The sequence below is a fragment of the Podospora anserina genome, chromosome 1 (genome assembly GCF_000226545.1).
Source record: "Podospora anserina S mat+ genomic DNA chromosome 1, supercontig 1".
Lineage (NCBI taxonomy): Eukaryota > Fungi > Ascomycota > Sordariomycetes > Sordariales > Podosporaceae > Podospora > Podospora anserina.
This window is the reverse complement of record NW_001914859.1, coordinates 278,100-297,713: the sequence shown is the minus strand read 5'-3', so window position 1 is coordinate 297,713 and position 19,614 is coordinate 278,100. Positions and strand designations below refer to the sequence as shown.

The 19,614-nt window shown below is 52.2% G+C and overlaps 7 protein-coding genes across 7 annotated transcripts, besides 1 other annotated feature; 5 read left to right on the top strand and 2 right to left on the bottom strand.

Annotated features, from left to right (window-relative positions):
* On the bottom strand, positions 1-4,723 carry PODANS_1_120 (uncharacterized protein; the record flags this gene model as incomplete). The annotated part of the gene is made up of 3 exons (XM_001912234.1): positions 1-671; positions 728-1,501; positions 1,693-4,723. Coding segments are annotated over 3 exons (4,476 nt in total), but the record flags the coding sequence as incomplete, so codon positions are not given.
* A 370-nt stretch (positions 4,724-5,093) lies between these two features.
* PODANS_1_130 (uncharacterized protein) lies at positions 5,094-5,468 on the top strand (the record flags this gene model as incomplete). The annotated part of the gene is made up of 2 exons (XM_001912233.1): positions 5,094-5,125; positions 5,237-5,468. 2 exons carry the CDS (start codon positions 5,094-5,096, stop codon positions 5,466-5,468), a joined length of 264 nt encoding a protein of 87 aa, XP_001912268.1.
* Positions 5,469-6,070: 602 nt separating this feature from the next.
* PODANS_1_140 (uncharacterized protein) lies at positions 6,071-8,327 on the top strand (the record flags this gene model as incomplete). Its single annotated transcript, XM_001912232.1, has 2 exons — positions 6,071-7,728; positions 7,781-8,327. 2 exons carry the CDS (start codon positions 6,071-6,073, stop codon positions 8,325-8,327), a joined length of 2,205 nt encoding a protein of 734 aa, XP_001912267.1.
* Positions 8,328-11,323: 2,996 nt separating this feature from the next.
* On the top strand, positions 11,324-11,873 carry PODANS_1_145 (uncharacterized protein; the record flags this gene model as incomplete). Its single annotated transcript, XM_001912231.1, has 2 exons — positions 11,324-11,663; positions 11,737-11,873. 2 exons carry the CDS (start codon positions 11,324-11,326, stop codon positions 11,871-11,873), a joined length of 477 nt encoding a protein of 158 aa, XP_001912266.1.
* A 656-nt stretch (positions 11,874-12,529) lies between these two features.
* Positions 12,530-13,872, bottom strand: PODANS_1_150 (uncharacterized protein; the record flags this gene model as incomplete). The annotated part of the gene is made up of 5 exons (XM_001912230.1): positions 12,530-12,679; positions 12,741-12,853; positions 12,917-13,026; positions 13,083-13,290; positions 13,368-13,872. The coding sequence occupies 5 exons, from the start codon at positions 13,870-13,872 to the stop codon at positions 12,530-12,532; spliced, it is 1,086 nt and encodes a 361-aa protein (XP_001912265.1).
* A 298-nt stretch (positions 13,873-14,170) lies between these two features.
* Positions 14,171-14,242, top strand: a tRNA (tRNA-Thr).
* A 483-nt stretch (positions 14,243-14,725) lies between these two features.
* Positions 14,726-15,521, top strand: PODANS_1_160 (uncharacterized protein; the record flags this gene model as incomplete). Its single annotated transcript, XM_001912229.1, has 2 exons — positions 14,726-15,317; positions 15,373-15,521. 2 exons carry the CDS (start codon positions 14,726-14,728, stop codon positions 15,519-15,521), a joined length of 741 nt encoding a protein of 246 aa, XP_001912264.1.
* A 1,752-nt stretch (positions 15,522-17,273) lies between these two features.
* PODANS_1_170 (uncharacterized protein) lies at positions 17,274-18,880 on the top strand (the record flags this gene model as incomplete). The annotated part of the gene is made up of 3 exons (XM_001912228.1): positions 17,274-17,552; positions 17,615-17,963; positions 18,054-18,880. 3 exons carry the CDS (start codon positions 17,274-17,276, stop codon positions 18,878-18,880), a joined length of 1,455 nt encoding a protein of 484 aa, XP_001912263.1.
* Positions 18,881-19,614: the final 734 nt, after the last annotated feature.

The following is a 19,614-nucleotide window of genomic DNA, read 5'->3' as shown; positions in this document are numbered from 1 at the left end:
TCATATCCTCGCCCCCTTCCTCTCCTTGTCCTCCCACAGCCTCCCCACCTCCCCCCTGTCAACAATCTTGATCCCCCTCGGGCCACTCTTCCTCTCAAACTCAACAACCACCACCCTCTCCGCATCCCCTCCCCTCGTGTTCCCCTTTTGAGCCCCGAGCTCAGGACCAGGCGACTCCAAACTCAACACGGTCTCGTCCCTGTACAGCTGCCCCGGCGCAAACATCACACTAGGCGAGATTACCTTGTCCTTCCAGCCAATCAGATGGGTATTCGACACCTTGGGCTTGAGCTTTCCATCAAACGAGTCGTACTCCCCGCTTGAAGTCGGCACCTTTTCCAGAAATTGCCTCACCCCCTTCCGCTGCGTGGCATAATCCGTATTGGAGTTGTTCAAAAAGGGGGAGAGGAGATTCAAGAGGTAGAATTGCGGTGGGTAAAGCATAATCTCCCCGCTTTGGGCCTTGGACAGCCAGGTGAGGGGGTACTCCCACTCCGCAGAGGTGTGCTCCTTTTCCTGCTCGCCTTCTGGGGTAGGGGTGTGGATCTTGCTGGGCTTTTCGGAGAACGAGTTGGCGGAGGATACCGGGAGGAAGTAGAGGTACATTTGGGTTGTGAAGCGCTTTTTGGCTGGGGGTGGGGTGATCCATCTGGTGAAGGGGATGAGGGAGTCTATCTGTGTTAAAAGTCCGTTGACGAGAAAAGGGGCGAGGAGCACAAAAACAAACCTGTGTCCGCCACACCACCATGGTCCTTGACCCAATCCCCAAAGGGGATCTGTCTGTTGTAGACATCCTTTCGTCCCTTGTCCCTCACTTCATCACTGACTTCAACAGGCCTTTTACTCAACAAAATACCCGTCTCTTCAAAAGTCTCACGGATGGCAGCATTTCGATAGACGATATTGTCCAGGTGCTCATCTTTGGCCGTCACCCCATCATGAAACTCATCCACGTTGCCACCAGGAAACACATGCGCGGACGCAAAAGAAGAGGCCGTCTTGACTCTCTTCAACAGCAATACTTTGTTGGTGGGCGAGATGACCAGGATGCTGGCACTGGGACTGGGCGCAGGCCACTTGGTTGACGACGGTGCAGCTGACTTGGTGTACAGTTTGGGGTCCATTGTTTTTGCTTTTTCAAAAAGGGGCCCTTGGTCCTGATTTCTCGACGTTGTGACGAAATTTCTCTTGCTGGCGTTGAGCACCGAGTGGACGGTTGTGAGTGAGAGTGAGCGCGTCGCGTCAGAGAGCCGGAATGAGTGAGCAAAGCCAGAACTCCTGGATATGACGACAAAATGCAAAGAGCTCATGTTTAATAGAAACCAAAATAGAAAAAGACTCCAAATTGGGGAAAAGAACCGTCCAGGTTCCCCCTCACTCACGCTATCCTCATCGTCAAACGGTTTCCGGTCACCGTGATGAGGGGATCTTCTGAAACTTGGCGCTATCAACCTCGGTTTGCTTCGGCCCCGCTTATTTCCGGCCCATTCCCGCTGACACACTCCAACAGCATCACAGGCAGACTGTCACTCAGAATTGAAGGCATAAATCCATTGTTTCCAGTCATCACTCATATCCATACTCGTGTATAGTACACATGGTACAGTGAAACAGCGCAAACACTCCAAAAACCACGACTCGGTCCTCACAGCCTCTTCCTCTCCAGCCCTCGCAAGCTGACCCGCCACAGACAACAAACACTCTTGCTCTCACACCACTGCTTGACATCCGCTGGTGAGACCTCCCCATCATATCCCGCCTTGTCCAGCTGTCCTGCATTGAGCCACAATGCCAAATCCTCGAGAATAATCGGATCATACATCAAGATCTTCTCATACCAGGAGGGGCCAGTGGGGTCTTTGGATGAAGGTGCTGATGTGATAGCTTTTGTAATGTATGCAAACACAGAGACTTGCTCCGTGGTTGGACTGGCAATGAGAGACATTTCTGCATCTTCATTGATGGACAGATCTACCCGGGGAGGAGAAGAAAACATGTCTTCATCTGCTGGTCGAGCACGTCTTGCAGCTGAAGGCGGGGACGAGAGTATGGGATCATCTAGGTCAGAGTCGGCATCCGAGTCGGGAATCTCAATCACTCCATCCCTGCCTTGTGGTTTACTTCGACGTGGCGTTGTTGCAGGTGATCTACTACGCCTTGGAGAGGTAGCTCGTCTTGCAGGAGATTTTTCACGGGGCTTGGTTCTTTTCGGGGAGCTTGCCGTCTCTTTGCGTGGCCTTCCCCGTGGAGATGCGAGACCGGCAGATGTCTTCCTCTGCATATCATAATCTTGAAGACGGGCGATGAGGTCTGGCTTATTCCCTGACTGCTTGAGGCTACGCTCCTGTAACAGCTTCTTCAGCTCCAGGACCTTCAGACTACTGTAATCAGCTGATGGTGCTGCCGTGCCCGAATTGTTCCTTGGTCGACCTCGTGGACTGATCGCCGCAGCAGCCGTGCTCGGTTTGGAGGCAGCTTGGGAGGTGGTGGTGGATATGGTCCGCACACTGGTAGCCGCGCCTCCTGTGGCTGACTGGACCCTGCTTGCCCAACACTGGTCAAGAAGCGCAATCATGGCTGAACGTTTCTTTACAGGTTTGAGCCCAAACTTGGAGATATCTCGTGCTAGCTGGGCATCGGTGAAGAGTTCATACTTTGGTCTGGATGGAGCCATAGGCCCGGATTGCAACAGAATAGACGGGTCGGCGGTGGGTTTACTGGATGTGGATGCTGGTTGTAGATTTGGAGTGATGGGCGAATGCGCGAGCTGTGGGCTGCTCGACTGTGTCAACAAGAATTCGTGATGCTCTTGGTTGGATGGTGGAAGGTCAAAGTCAATATAGTCATCCCAATCTGCGTCATTCGGCTCGGGAATTTGTTCGACTACGGCGTTGGCGATATGGAACTTTGGCGAAGCATGCGCTTCTGACCCGGTCTCTGCAAATGAATCGGTGGTGTCAAATATACTATTGCCAGTATGTCTTTGTTCATCCGCCCCCGGCGTTGGGGGTGATGCTTCCCTCATGGGCTCTGGCGCCTTGGTCGGCGGTGGTGGCAAAGACTGCTCCGTCATCTGCACAGAGTCATCCAACGATTCCTTGTCATTGGCACGAGATTGCGAATGAGCGGGAGGAGGTGATTCGGTCAAATCCAATATCTCCATGTCCAGAAGAGCGCCGTCCTCATCTCGCGCGCTAGCCCCCCAGAGAAGACGCGCAGGTTTCCTGCGAACCGCAAGATCGCTTGTCACCGGGCTGGGAATTGCAAAGGGGTCATCTGTCGTGTCGTTTGACAACTTCATCGCCTCGTGAAGCGCACGCAGCAAATCGGGGTCATCCTCTATCGCAAGTTGACTTGAAGTTCCAAACACGAAATCCTGTTGGGCCACTTGTCTCAAGGCACTCTCTGGGGACAATAAGATGGGCTTTTTGGGCTCAGGCTTCTTCTTAGATGGTCTTGGCTTTGCAGGCTTCTTCCCAAGCTTCCCTTTACCTCTCAACACCGTGCTCGATGACCCAGTCTGCGCATCTGGCGTGTCGAGGTAGCCGAGGAGCGAATCTTGCTTAGACGGCTCTTCCTGGTTTCTGTAGGCTGCAGTAGCCAGCTCCGTGATCGTGCGTGGCTTCTTCTTGACAGCCTTTGACTTGACTGGGGATTCTGCAAGGGCTTTGCCATTCGCATTGATGTTGGAGATGCTCGCGGCAGCCGTCTGCACCATCTCGATGAGCTTTCTCTTGCCCAACACATCCAGTGAACTTGTCCCTGAACCGGGGCCAACTGATTGCACATCATCAGACGTCCGACCGAACTTATCATGAAGAGCCTTGAAGACATTGGCTTCTGGCGACTCCACTGACCATGTTGATCTTTCCACTGGTGAATCAGCCACAGGTATTAATTGTCGGGGTAGGCTTTCGCGTGGCGGGGTCCAATCGAATCTCCTTTGCAGAGCTGGCTCCAGAATCACCGGTCCGTCCTCTTCTACTGGTACCACAGCATCTGTTGAGTTTGTCGTTGGAGGTTTCGATATTGACGGTTCCTTTGCAAAATGCCTGCTGGCTGTCTCCACTTTCTTTTTCGTGACCTTCTCCTTGGTGGCTGGCTTGGTCACCTTGCCTTTAGCAATTGTTGTCTGTGTTGTCTCCTGAACCGACTTTGGTTGTTTCGCCCTCTTCTTCGAGACCGAGACATCAACCCCCGAGGATTTCAAAAGAATTACACTGTCATCCGCCACTAGAAGCGGAGGGTCTTTCTTTGTCCTTGTTTTCGTGGGCGCTCGGGGTTTGGACTTTGGTTTCGACTTGTCGAGCGCAGTATGTTTCAGAGCTGGCATTGGAATCCCAACCTCCGGGCCTGAAACGTCCTCTGCGCCTGGATGTTGGGCTGCCCGCCACATCGTCGTAGCGCTCGTAAACGTTATTGACGCATCACCGGGGATCGTAGCAGCATTCTTGCCGCTGCGGAGTGTCGTCGGTTTAGTCGTCGGGACAAGGTCGCAAAGTGAGGGAAATTCGGGAGAAGAAGATATGACGACCAGATACTCGTCGCGCGCCATGCCTCTGGGTGGAGAAGAGAACATCTTCAAGCCCCGTGGCAGGATGCGCCCGGTGCGTGGAAGGGTGCGACGGGAGATGTTAAAGGTCGACAGGATGGCAACAAGAGTCGGAAAAAAGAAGATAAAGTGCAGTTTCTGACAGTATTCATTTGGGATGAGCGATATGCATCATCATAAAGGCTCGAGAAGCATCACACCGTTTGCAATGGCACCACGCAAGCAACACAAGAGTTGCTGGTTTGCCCTTGTTTGGATTCTCAGCGGGGCACCTCAGCCAAGCCTGTCACATCGCGAAGACCGCGCGGCGTCACCTGACTGGGCACATGAGGGCCCAACCTGCGGTCCACTTCCTTTTTGTGAGCTGTGGTGGGGTCGATTCTGGTCTGTGCACACAAGCCCACAGACCCCGGCACCCACCAAATCACTCCAAAACTGATCGAAATTCAAGACTCTTGAAATTTTGCCAGTCCTGCCCTCTCCGACACCGCAAAGCAACCCAAACCCGTCTTTTCGCAGCACTCATCACCAAGTCGCAGCCATGGAGAACGACAAGGGAGAGATCGTCGATCTGTAAGCGCTCGCCTTCTTTTCCCGCAAAACCCGACGACCACGAGACGGACGGCGACGAGGGATGGATCGGTTGTGGTGGGTTGTGTGCTGACTTTGGAATCTCTACTCCAGTTACGTCCCCCGCAAGTGCTCTGCGACGGGCCGCATCATCAAGGCCAAGGACCACGGTTCTTGCCAGATCACCATCGCCAAGGTCGACGAGAACGGCCGGGCCATCCAGGGCGAGAACATCATCTATGCTCTCTCCGGTTTCGTTCGCGCCATGGGCGAGAGCGACGATGCTCTGAACAGACTTGCTCAGCGTGACGGTCTCCTCAAGAACGTCTGGTCTGCCCAGAGATAAATTACGAATCCTGGTTGTTGGGAGGAGATGATGGTACGTCGGACGACTGGGCTGTGGAGCATCAATCGCGGCGGGCGGAAATGCTGACGGATTCTTTCTGGCAGATGTGCGTTTTTTAAAAACTTTCCGGACGCCTTTTTCAACGAACGATTTGGACGACGGGCAGCGGGATGACGGCTGGGTTTGGGAATCATGCGTTTTCTTTTTTTCGCAGAGATACAGCTTTGCCGGTAACTCTCGACGGCGTCAACGGACATTATCTACTCGGAACAAATACACTGGCATCGTGATCACTTATTCCTGCCCCGCTCGGAAAGCCCCCTATTCCTCGCTTCGATTTTTGCGTGACTGCCCCCCCGGCCAGCAAAAGCTCACCAAATCCATACTCGATATTTGGGGAGTCTGGGGCTACCTCGATAGCTCCCATGCCGTAGATCAATCAAGAGGCCTCGAAAAAGCCGTGACGGAGAAGTTGCTCGTTATGGTACAGATACGGATCTTACATTTTACCTTGACTCGTCCAGTGTGCATGGTGTCTGAATGAAGTGTTTACCTACCTATTTCCATCAATTGGCATTTGGCTCAGGGGCCAGTCTTAGCAGATGGCCCCAAAATTCCCGCCATCAAGGTGTCGCTGCGGTCAGTGCCGCGCTAACAAAGGAAGCTGGAAACGGATCGGATCGGGGCGCGATGTCACAGACACCATGACGTCCACCACGATCGGGCGGCTGAGGGTCCGGTTGGCGATCACAACAATCTTGACGTGTCGCTGCACAAAACAAACGGGCCACCGCTGTAAGCAAGTGTTTGCAGTGTCCCTTCTTTCCTCTTTCACAAAAAGTCCCATGTTTCTCCTACTTCGTGCTTGTAAACTCTCGCAAGGTATTGCATCTCTGTCCACTCTCCACCTACACTCCCACTACTGTCAGCCAGCTCTCAACTTCACCATCATGCCGGCTAGTAGATATCCCAAACGAAAGCCCTCCGCCAACGGTGCGCCAAGCACTAATGGCACGTTGAATGGTACCAACGGGTTCATCAAGCCCGACCCTGACCAACCGCCTCCAGAGAAGAAGCGCAAGACCGTCCTCGCCGAACCCCCTTCCGAACCATCTCTGTCGTCAGACCCCTTGCGAGAGCCGCACCCCTTCCACCAAGATGCCGAAAAACATGGCATCGTCCTCCGGAAGTACTACCCTCACGAAATGTCCACTGCGCGTGCCAGGGCATACAACAACAATGAGTTGCCCCGACCTATCGAGCTGCTAAAGGCTGCACAGGCAGATACAGCTGAACACAGAGCCAACACGCCAGTTGCAGGGGCGGTGGTGCACTGGTTCAAGATGGACTTGAGAACAACAGACAACACGGCTCTGTTTTGTGCCAGTCAAAAGGCTCAGGCTGCTGGCGTGCCACTCATTGCGCTGTACATCCTCAGTCCGCAAGACTTTGAGGCACACTTGACTGCTCCTGTGAGGGTGGACTTTATGCTGCGGACACTGGAAATCTTGAAGAAGGACCTTGCGGCGCTGGATATCCCTCTCTGGGTCGAGACTGTGAAGAAGAGAAAGGAGATACCAAGCAGGATTGTGGAGCTGATGGGCGAATGGGGAGCTAGTCACTTATTTGCCAACATGGAGTACGAAGTGGACGAGCTGAGAAGGGACGCCAGGATGGCGAGACTGCTGGCAAAAAGGGGGCTTGTCATGGATGTGTTGCATGATACCTGTATTGTGCCGCCGGGAAGGCTGACAAGTGGAAGCGGTGGGCAATATGCAGTGTACACACCCTGGTTCAGGACTTGGGTTCGACACGTTCACGAGAATCTAGACTTGTTGGAGCTGGTCGAATCCCCAACGAAGAATCCCGAGTCCACGAGACAAAAGCTTGCTCATCTCTTCGAGTGTCCAATACCCTCAGCACCAGAAAACAAGACCCTGAGCAAGGAGGATCGGGAACGGTTTCGGGCTTTATGGCCGGCTGGGGAGCACGAGGCAATGAAACGGTTGTCCAAGTTTGCAGACCAAGCCATTGGGAAGTACCAACAAAACCGAAACATCCCTTCCAACCCCGGCACCTCCAGCCTTTCTGTTCACTTTGCCAGTGGCACACTCAGCGCGAGGACAGCTGTTCGGACAGCCCGTGGTCGTAACAATACGAAAAAACTCGACGGAGGGAACGAGGGGATCCAGACTTGGATCAGGGAGGTTGCGTGGAGGGACTTTTACAAGCATGTGCTAGTCCAATGGCCGTATATCTGGTGAGTCGCTCTCTGTTAGTGATCTAGTTCTCTTCTGACAAGCCATACGCAGCATGAACAAGCCCTTCAAACCAGAGTACGCCAACATTGAGTGGTCCTACAACATGGAGCACTTTGACGCTTGGAAAGAAGGACGTACCGGATTTCCCATCGTCGACGCCGCCATGCGCCAGCTCCGTTCCATGGGTTGGGTGCACAACCGCTGCCGGATGATTGTTGCTTCCTTTCTGTGCAAGGACCTGCTTCTTGACTGGAGGATGGGGGAGAAGTACTTTATGGAGCATCTTGTCGACGGCGATTTTGCGAGCAATAACGGAGGATGGGGGTTTTCGGCATCAGTGGGCGTGGACCCGCAGCCATACTTCCGCATCTTCAACCCCCTGCTGCAGAGTGAGAAGTTTGACCCTGATGGAGAGTATATTCGCAAGTGGGTTCCAGAGCTGAAGGAGGTCAAGGGCAAGGCAATCCACGACCCATATGGGCGAGGGGCTGCCGCCTTGGCTATCAAGGCAGGGTATCCGAAGCACATTGTTGACCATAAAGGTGCAAGAGAAAGGACATTGGCTGCATACAAGAAGGGAATAGACAGCGGTCTTTGAGACAACATTTTTAACCACCACAGAAATTCATTTTCATCCAGGCCAGCCAATACCCCGAAGCTCTTGCCTTGCAAAGGGATGACGTGTTAAGCCATGTTATCCTGCCTGACATCTTCCGCACCAGGAAGGAGCCAAGCCACCTCCCACCGTGTCACGCGTGCCTTCCAAAAGTCTACTGAACGGCAAGGTTTCATGCGTCTTCTTTCACTCTCAGCATTGCGTTCCGACCTCAACCTCTCGACCTCTCCAGAACCATCTTCAGTCTCTTGTGGCCCCTCAGATTGCCCAGCTCATCATCCTCCTTCCGGACGGCAATTGCATAGCCACATCAACATGTCGTTCGTTAAGAAGGAAGAAGGGGGCCACATCAAGGGCGAGCCCGGTGGAAAGTTTGACATGTCGAAGATTCCAATGGCTCCCCCCAAGGCCACCTCCAAAGCCTTGATGAAGCCCAAAGACGAGGGCAAACCGGTGAGCACCCCGGCTTCTCTGAAGCTACGCCCTGCTGACTGCAAGAACAGAACTTCTTCGCACTGCCCGAGTACAAACCGCCGGCCGGCCGTGGTCGTCGCAAGGGTCGCTATCGAGGTGGAAACCACATCACCCATTCTGTCGGCAATTTTCGCATAAAGACAGTGTACAACCGTGACCGTGATGAAGTCAAAATGTCTGTCTCAAGCATCAATGCATTCACTCCATCTGCCTTGAGAAGGGCGCGCGCAGAAGCGGACTGGGCTTCGGTCGAGCGAACTATTTTCGAGAAATTACGTCGAGCCCATTTCAACATTCAGCCAGTTCCTGATGACTTTGGCAAGCTCGGCGTGTGTATGAACCATTCTTTGATTTTTCATGCTCCCATTGGTTTTGGGTCAATGGACGACAGCAATTCGGTTCTCATCAACAGGGACGTGTCTTTCAGAGTTCGCCCTATGAACAATTTACCCCAGCCTACGCCGATGCAGTCTCAGGTCAACGATTTCAAGCGCGGTTCTGCCCCAGTCATCAAGACCGAGCCGTCTTCCGCTGCACCTTCCACAAGCAGCGCTGCTTCACAGGAACTCAAATCGATCTTCTCTCACCAGGGGCCCGTTCCTGCGTTTTCCCTTTTCGGCTCGATCCTCCCGGGCGCCCGCTAGTTCCCTCAAAAGGCCGAGTCAACTCCTCCAAATTCGCCCATCTTCGCCTCGAGATCCTCTAGCGACAGCTCTAGCTCCGAGGCAACTACATCTCGGCCTTTTAATTGAGCCCTGCACGAACTTGAAATGGGAGCTGTCTCGGGGTTTGAGTGGCCAAGCGGCGGAGCAAACAGGCAGCTTTGCGGCCGCGTGCATATGGGCATTGGCTTTGATAGTGGTTTGGAACTCTGGCATCAGTGAAGGATATATTGTTAGCAGTGTGGTTTTGGTGCTGGCCAGCGGGGAGATGGATTGGAATTGCCAATACCTGGATGTGAACTTTATGCTGGTGAAGATCTTCATGTCGTCTACTTGTCACTCGCGGATGGTGTTGGTTGCAGGAAAGTCAATACAGATTAATGGAATTTGCACTTGTTCATCCTGTAAAATTATCAGAGCATACATTCCAAATCAGCACGATGGTGCCATTCATATTGTTTCCAGCTCAAAGGTTGCTTGAAGTAGTCTCCCACAACGAGCCAAATGTCTGATCTACCATTCTATCATCACCCTCTCTGTTCATCCCCGAATTCATACAGCTTGTGCATTTCACAAATGATATCTTACCGTTGTATACGCTTGCCAACCAGTGTTTGGAGGTCGTAGTACAATCTCGGCTCCGAATTGTGAGGAAGTCCTCTTCAGTCCAGGGGGCGTTGGCGCAAGCAGGTCGGTGACGAAGGTTAGTGTGTAGAGATATGTACCACCTGGCCTACCCTATGGGCAGGATGTCGTTTTGGTTCCATATAATGGGGGTCAACAATCCATGGATATTTGTCTGTGGTCATCGGGACAGAGATGATGAACTACTTTCTATTGGGGAAAGTATTTTGGCCCTATCACTTCTTCATTTGTGTTCGTCTTCGACTAGCCAGACACTGAGAAAACAGGCTGCTCGAGGACGGAGGCTTGGATACTATCGTTCATCTTGTGTATGGTAGGAAGTCTAGGCGGGGCGGGTCAGAACTTCTTGGTTGTTTCTCGTGTGATTCTGCCTGGATATGAACCTTGTCATCTCATCTAGGATTCTGCCTGATGAGGAGGTGCTTGTGTTTGGCAAATCTTGCGCTCCTTCCTTTCGATTCAGGAGCTTTATCTTGGAATTTACTCTTTCCATCTCATCTGTTGTCGCCAGCGGAGTTGTGGGGCGGTAAACAAAGAATAGGAGAGATAAATATTCTCCCCGTCGCCAGACCAATTTTCCTCCTCACTTCCACTTCCCGACTCCTCTTTTCCCCAAACAGCTGCCACTTTGGCGCAGCTTTCAACGACTCTCACTGCTTGGCTTTGGCCCATATTCCACCACCGCCAGGACCCCATCATGGCGATCATCGACGTCCTCGGTATTTCCGTCACCGTTGAAATCAACGGTGAGACAGCCACGGAGTACAACCCGATCCCTCCCGCCGAAACTGATGGGTGACCATAAACATGACGGACCCCTCACGTTGTCAAGTATATTGAGGCCAAGTCTGGCGCCAGCTTCGCCTTTCGACTCAACAGCTTGGGTTATCGCTTCACTGGGGACAAGAACCGTACGTACGAATGGTCTACAAGCTACGTCAAAGCGCATCTTCTTGTAGATGGCACTCGATTGAAGGTCCACGGAGGAGGCGTTTGGTACAACGATCACTATCAGTCCTGACCTCCTACGTCTGTGCCGACAAACACGCCGCCGGGGATGTTAATCAATATGCTGTGGGATAAAGGACTCAACCGTCATCTGTCGTTTACATTTGGCAATCTTGACGTGGGTGAGTAAATAAAACCTAAGTAACCCGTAAACAGGCACATGACGGATGCTGCATAAATGCTAACAGCATGGTAATCGCAGCGGAAAGCTCCGACACGACTACAAAAGGAACCAAAAAGACCAAGAAACATGGGACCTTTATTGTCGAATTCTTCAACCACATTGGAACAATCGAGTCACGAGCAAAGAATCGGTTTGAGGGGCCAACTGGTATTTCCTCACTGCCATCAGAAACCATCCCGCAACAAGCCGCAACCAAAGCGCTTGATGGCGAAGCCTTTAATTGTTGGGTCACCTTTAAACCTGTACCATCCCGGCCAAGGACTAGCATAACATTACGCGACGGCGCGATGGTGGACCCCTGGGAGCGACCTTTTGCACGATACGAGTTTCGCTATCGTCTCAAGGGTAGGTAGTATTTCTCAGCTGATACCGAAGCCGGTGCTGGTGTCTGCAACTATGATGCTGATTCAATAAACAGACGGCCTCATCAAAGAAGGTATCATTCCCGAGCCCTCCCTCGAAGAACAAGTTGCTCAGATGAGTGACGAGAAGAGGAAGGAGGCGCTACTCAAGGCTTTGAAGCGCGAAAAGGTAAGCTACCATCAGAACACATAGCCACACGGATATCATATCATCATGTCAGACGCTAACCCTGTTGTTTGAACCCCTAGGAACAAGAGGAGGAGATTGAGACTCTTCGCGACATCAAGACAATCAAGTGAGAGAGGGACGAGAGTGACGACGATTCCAAGAATGACCCATGCCGATGCCAAACGAACCAACACAAGAGAACCAGGCGAGTGTCCTGCACAGAGATTCTGGAATCAGAAGGGGATAGCGAGGATGAAGACACGCTTGTTGACCTTACCGGCGACACAGATTAATGGGGCCAGGAGGCAATGGTGACCTTTTAACACAGAGATTATGGGAGTAACCAGGATTATGTCATCTCTTTGCTCTCATTGTTGATTTACCTAGTCAACACACCAGAGGACCGATGCCACCATACGTTGAGTCGGTTGCGAAAGTAGACAGCCCCAAAATCAAATCACAAAGTATTACATTAAGAATATTCTACATGCACCCATGTTGCAGCTGTCCATGCTATTCATGACCGAAGATATTACCATCCCAAGAGCAAAGACATGGTTTTCCCGAAGCCCCCAAACGCCTTTTATAGGTGTATCGGTCCATTATAATGCACCCATGGAAAAGACACACTGGAAATACACAGTCCCAAAACACCCAACGGATTTCCCTCGCCGAGCTCATCAGTCCTCGGTGAGATCAATCTCCATCTGGCCATGGGATAATCTCCGAGTTTTGTACCGAGTCTCGAAGGCAGGATCTGGGGCCCAATCGTCCACTTCCATCCTGTCAGCTTCGCGCTTGAGCCTCGCAGGCTTCGTGTCCGGTCCAAACTATTCTGTTGTCAGCTTTACGCCTGATCAGTGTCAAATTTGAGCGCATTCAAATTCGCACCTTTTGCTTCTCCAGAAGCTCTGCCAACTTCCGTCGAACCTCTGTTTCACTCATCTCCTCGACATCGCCGGAGACCGTTGGCCGCGGAATAATGCCTTCTTTGATGAGACCCTCTGAAAAAACATCTGGTAAGCAACAGGCTAGCTGCAGACTCGGGCTCTTTGTTTTGCACTAACCTTTCGAACGATAACGGAACTCAAAAACCGCAAAGGGGCGTTTTTTCGGATCATGATAGTTGTCTGTTGGATACAACCCAGGATGATCAGCCCGAGGGCGAACGACGGAGCTAGAAACAGCTGTAAGTCATTCGGGTTCAGTTGTCATGGCAGAAATGTGACAAACCTCGTGACGCAGTCAACAGCCCTGCCCTTGAGGGCTTTTTCGGCCATGGTCACTGTCGTTTCATTCTCGGTGCCGGAACCACTGATTATTTGCGGCTTATAGCCTTCAGATACGTCCATGTGATACAAATGGACTTTAAGAACCCCGGTCTCTTTCGCTCGAGCGGTCTGCTTTTTGACTTGATCGGCCGTGAACTGGTCCGACTCGACTGCCATCATTATTACCTAGTGAGTATCTTCCCATAACGTCTGAACCCCCCCCCCCCCCCACGGAAAGTCAACCTACCAACATTGAGAGCTGAAAAACAAAAAAATCGATTGATGTAGCTACCCCCACGAGTTTGTGACACCGTCGAACCCACTGTCCGCTCTACGAGGCTGAGACCGAGTTTCTCGACACGATCATTAAATGTTAAATGGATCATGCCTGTCTCGCGGCCGTCATTGACGACAGTGAAGCCAACATGATCGGATACGTAGTGAAATCGTCGAGGCTGAATGCTGACTCGGTAATGATAAAAGGCCCCAGGTTTGGCTTCAATGTACTTGATGACGTGCGGAAGGTCGGGGGTGGCGTGGTGATCAAACTCTTCACGTTGCATCTCAATCTGCATGGAATCCGCGTCGGGGTCGTCATATTCTTTCGTGGGTCTGTCTGCCACCTCCACTGTCACGGTGAGACCAGGAATAGATGGGAGAATAGCCATGGCGTCCAGATTCTCGGTGCTGCGTGGTTGATGAGATGGGATGTCGTCGCAACTTGATGCAAACAGGTAGCAGAAGAAATGCATTTTCCACTTAAGCTTTAGCGCGCCCCTGAACGGGTGGCTGTCGCGCAGTCACGTGCTTACGTGTCCGCTGCTTTGCGAACTGAGGCTGAAAGGAGCAGCAGCACGGACCCTGATGATGCCCTTCAATCCCCTTCCATTGCCTTTTTGTCACTCGAGCATTTCGCCCAATGGCTTATCAAATTTGCAGCACCAATGCTGCCATTTCCCCATCCTATCTTTTACATAAACACTGACATCCCATTCCAACACCTTCAGAAGCCCATCATCCGCCAACATCACCAACAACAACCAATCATCAGCCCGCATGGCTCAGTGGTAGAGCGTGTCACTAGTAATGACAAGGTCGTCAGTTCAATTCTGGCTGTGGGCATCTAGACTTGCTTTTTGGAACTCCATTTTTGACGACTCCATCTTCATGTTGTGTGTGGTGGAGTCTGCGGTTCAGGAAGGTTACATCTTTGTGCGGCTCTAGCTACTGTCGGGTTAGGGTTGAGCGAGTGGCCCTAAATAGAGGTCAAGACTACCTGCGCCGTGCACGATGCAAGTAACCTCCGATTGGGCTCGGGGCCAACTGGATGGCTCCGAGTGCACTCGGTAGGTCACCTCAGAATTCGCAACGGACTCCGGTGCCAGGTGTAACGGTCTCTGTTAGTCTCCGACAGCGGTACGTCCGTAGCACAACAGGTTCATTCGCCGCGCGGTGAGCTCGGTCCGGCCAGCAACGGAGGGAATTGAGTCCAGGATGGTATAAGTAAGTCCCCCATCCACACCTTTCTTTTGCTTGAGTATCTTAATCAACACACAGTCACTCAATCATTTCACCAACGACATCAACGCTTCCATCAAGACCAAGATGTCCCCCAAAACCCTCCGCATCGGCGTCCTCCTCGAGCTAGTCCAGCTCTCCGACATCATGGGCATCGATCTCTTCGGTAACCTCTCGGCCAGCTACTTGAACCAGGTCCTTCCTCTCGACCCCAAGTTTGGCGTCTTTACCCCTCACGCAATGAACATTGAGTTCTTTTACATCGCCTCCTCCCTCGAACCGGCAACCACCACGCCCCCCAACGCCTCCCTGCCAAACTCCATCGGCGGGTTCAGATTCTTGCCCAATGTGACCTATGATGACTGTCCGAGGGACCTTGACATCATCCTCATTGGCGGCCCGCTGCCCACCCATAGACCTGAAGCAGCGGACAGGTTCATGAAGGAGGCCTGGGGCAAGACGAGGGTGTGGATGACGACTTGCATTGGGAGCTTGTGGCTGGCTTCGACTGGGTTGTTGGAGGGAAAGAAGGTGACGACCAACAAGGAGTTTTTGCCAGTGGCGCGAGCGGGATTTCCCGGCACCGAGTGGGTTTACCAGAGGTGGGTGGTGGATGAGAAGCCTTATGAGGGGGGGGATGGCAAGGGGGAGCTCTGGACAGCGGGAGGGGCGGGGGCTGGTAAGTTTCCAAACTCAGTGCTGAACTGATAACGGTGGCTAACCTTTGTGGATAGGTATCGACATGATTGCGAGGTATTGTCTGGACAACTTTGACAAGGAGTTTGTCAACATTATGGCGCTTGAGGGGTTGGAGTTTAATCCTGGAGGGCAGGCTGGCCAGTTTTACCCCGTCAAAGAAGGTGAGAGGAGGGTTATTGTGTGAGAGTTGATTGTAAGAGTTATCTTTAGATTAAGGTTTTGCCATGTAAACAAGATTCTGTCTCTTTGTGCTGAGCAGAGGTGAAAGCAGCTGGCAGTACAAAATAAAAGGGCGGCAAATGCAAGAGAGCATAGGCAGGTACATATACGTAGGCTAGCGAGTAATACCTTTATCTCTGTTGGCTGTGGTTTTCTTCTCTTGCAGAGCTTTGAACAATCACTGATAGGTTACGCTTGTCGAGTCCTGTTTGAATCATGCTCAGTACCTCTCCTTCAAGGCCAATGCGATGAATACGGGAACATAATAATGTAAGAAAACCTGAATATCTGGACATAATAATACAAGGGCCCTACCTACTATTGATGAAGTTCCCATCTGTGCGCCATCTCTTTTGCAGTTCCAGTTTAATATCATATCATCCTCGCTACCAGGCGGCAATCAAAACATATTGAAAAGTGCCTGCCGGCAATTGCCCCTCCAATGGCTACAATCGCGGAGGCCAATTACGAAGCCACCAACCAACAGCTCCCAATTGTGGTTACCGGGACAAGTCTTTCTTCTGTTGATTTATCCGGCCGGTCGGCCAGATACAAGACCCGGAGTGTGTCTGGTTTGAGAATGCCTCTTTTGATTACACAGAGCAATGCATCTTCATTCAGTGCTCTTTCCGTGGTCCCCACATAATAAGCTGTTTTGCTGATGGCAGTTGCTGCAGGGTTGCATTTCGTCTGCACGCACAGGCACCCATCGAGGGAACTTTCCTCCCATCTTCTCTTGCTCAATATTTGCGCCACAGCCAATGCACCAAATGCACCATTCCTCATTCTATCAAGTTACCCTGTCCCGTCGCTTTCAGATGAGATCCTCGCAATGTCGATTGTGCAACGGACCCTCAGATCCCCCGTTGTTCCCTGGCCCTGAACAGTTGAAACGGCATGTCATGTCTTAGCCGCATGATCCAACCTGCACTTCTGCGCTGGCTCAAGTGTCATCCGAACTTTTTGCAATCTCGAGATCGCATATGCTTCCACCGCCGCCAATCTCGTCCATCCGGTCCCTCCATATCTGGATATCCCTCACACCTTGGTTCGGGGTTTGCTGACAGCGCTGACAGGCACCAACAGTACCAAACTGCTGCCCCATGCAACATGCCCAACCCACCATCTCGCCGTACGTCCCTGTCCGTGCGCATCTTCGTTATTGCCCAAGCATAAGAATTGCCGAAGCTATATCTTCAGGCGGAACCGAACTTCAGCTTCCTCTCCCCAAGAAGTTCTTGGCCCAACCGAGACAACGTCACATCGGTTCCCGTCTCTGCCATTTGACAGATACCTCTCGGTATGCCTGCTCTGCCCCGCTTCTACTTGCTCGACCCCAGACTCTTCATTCCGCAGCTGCATATTCGGATACCCAACCCTCCATCTCGTCTTTTAATTACCCCAGATGCACAAGTTTCCCAGCCCGCTGCCGTGTTCATGTGTCCGTGTCTGGTATATAGTAAGCTAAGATAGCAGCCAAATATACCCCAGCTCAGACCCTTTTTTGCTTCATTCTTTCTAAACCGACATTCGTTTTTGTGTTCCCTCCCCGGCTACCCTACCCCACGAGCTAAGGTCAACCAAGAAGCTGTCAAACCACTCCGTCGGGACTTGAAGCTTTCCTAGTGTGTATGGTTGCAACACTATGTTGGAGCGTCCAGGGCGTATAGCAGGACAAAGTTGGATCGATTGCTACCATACATAGTCGCCAATCACCATGATTGACACCGCCACCACATTACCACCCAACCCCTCATCAGATTCTCCACCTCCGCCATCATCATCATCATCATCACCACCGCCGCCGCCGCCGCCGCCAGGGGCCCCAGTAGTCGACTTTGCAGGTCTAGCCCATGACTCTCTTGTGGTCAATATCATTGCCTCGGCTTCGATATGTTGGTTCATCGCAGCCCTTTTTGTGGCCCTCCGATTTTACACTAGAGGGGTCCTGATCAAAGTGATTGGGGGCTCAGACTGGAGTATACTTGTTGCCTTGGTATTCTCACGTCTAGCTTTGTGCGAATTTTGCTACATTTTCTAACACAAGGCCATGATCAGATATTCGCTGGCGCAACATGCGGAGGGGTGATTGAACAAGCAACACACGGTGCAGGTCAGCACGTCTGGGATCTTGACCCCAACGATACCCCCTCGGCGATTGCCTGGGGCCGGGCGGCCTGGTATGGCATCTTGTTCTACCTCATCACGCTTTGCTTCTCCAAAATCAGCATCCTGCTGCTGTATATCCATTTGTTCACCTTTAAGTGGGCGAGGTTGGCGGGGCAGATCCTGCTCGGGATTGTGATCATCACGCACCTGTTCATGGCGCTGGCGACGTTTACGGCGTGTTTACCGCTGAATAGCTATTGGGATTTTACCGTGGAGAAAAAGTACTGCCATGCGCAGAGTGTTTGGTGGAGCAATACGGGGATGCATATGGGTTTGTTGTTGCCTTGGGTTCATTTCTCGGGGAGAGACAGCTAACAAGGGGAAATAGTGACTGACTTTTTGATCTTTTTGTTGCCCATGCCGGTTGTCTGGTCCATCCGCCTCCCTCGCCGTCAGAAGCTGGCATTGTCGGGGGTGTTTGGTTTTGGGTTCTTGGTCTGTTTTATTTCTATCCTTCGACTGATGCAGCTTATTCGGGTTCAGACCGACCTTGATTTCACCTACGCCGCCGCCGAGCTCAGCTATCTTACCGCGGTTGAGGTTAACGGTGCTATTGTTTGCGCCTGTGTCATGACGTTGAAACCTTTTATCGCCAAGTTCTTCCCTGGGCTTCTCAGCTCGAGGGCATCGGGATCGTCGAATGGGCAGAGTGGTGCGGGGGATAACAACCAGTATTATAATTACGCGGAGGGGCGGATCAACGGACGAGGGCCTCCTACGATTGGAAGCAGGCCGTCAAAGGGAGTGCGGAATGACTTGGGGCCGTTGGCCAGTCCGACGGATTTGCAGTATGGATTCCAGGGATTGGGGTCGTCGGGGGAGGAGTCGGAGAACTTTCAGGAAAAGGGAGGGAGTAGGAGGAACAGCAAACATTGGCTTGGGGTGGTGGATGGGGGAGCGATGGGGGTGAGGGGGAATCATGATCGGTATGTGGAGATTAGGGATGGGACGGATTCTGGGTGGGCAGTGGATGTTGAGAGGGGGAAAAGCTTGAGTTCTAGTCCTGTCAGCCCGAGGTCTCCGGTTAGCAGGAGTCGGCCGGGGGAGGATGCTCGGATGGATTATATGCTCAGGACGGGGAGGTTAAGTCCTGGGGCTGCGGTGCCGGATGACAGGATTAGGGTTGATACGAGGGTTACTATCACAAAGGAGTAGTAGTGACTTTGGTGACAAATGTTTTCTATTTTTGTTCATGCTCTTCGGGTTCTCGGTGGAAGTTGAATGCCGTTCGGTGTGTCATTGTGGCGGCGGGTTGTTTGGTTTTCAAAAGACCACTAGAACCTGTCAGTTACAAGTTGACGGGTAGGATCGTGACTTACATGTCCGCCACACTTGAATTGGTCCGGGGAGCCTTCCTAGGGCTGACACTAGACGTTTCCAAGCTAGAGATTTCTGTGAGTGACAGGTTCGGACTTTTGCCATCCTTGTCTTGCATTTTCCCCGACGGTGAGATGTCTAAACATGAAGCTGACAAAGTCACGCTAGAACTGAGAGGAGGTCAACCCCCGCGTTTTGGCCACACAGGTATGTCAGACTATCGCATAGGTATGGGGGACTACCACATTCACCATTTTGAGGGACAGTCTATGAGACAACAGAGCAACACTCGGAGAGACGCCGTCAAGTTGCTCGAGTGATCCGTTAGCAGCAGTATTGGACTGACTCCAGTTGTGCTGGGAGCTGCCTCATATTCAAGTTTCGAGAGCAGACGGTCTTGCCAAAGGTTAGCCCAGTTACCAACCAAAACAGGACTCCTACATGTAGCATAGTGCCAAGGGCAAAGTGCGAATGAGCATGTCGTACCAAACTTGGGCGTGATCTGGATTGCATTGCGTGCAAAACAATGGACTCGTGAGGCAGGCCACCTGGATAGCCTCATGCAACACCCT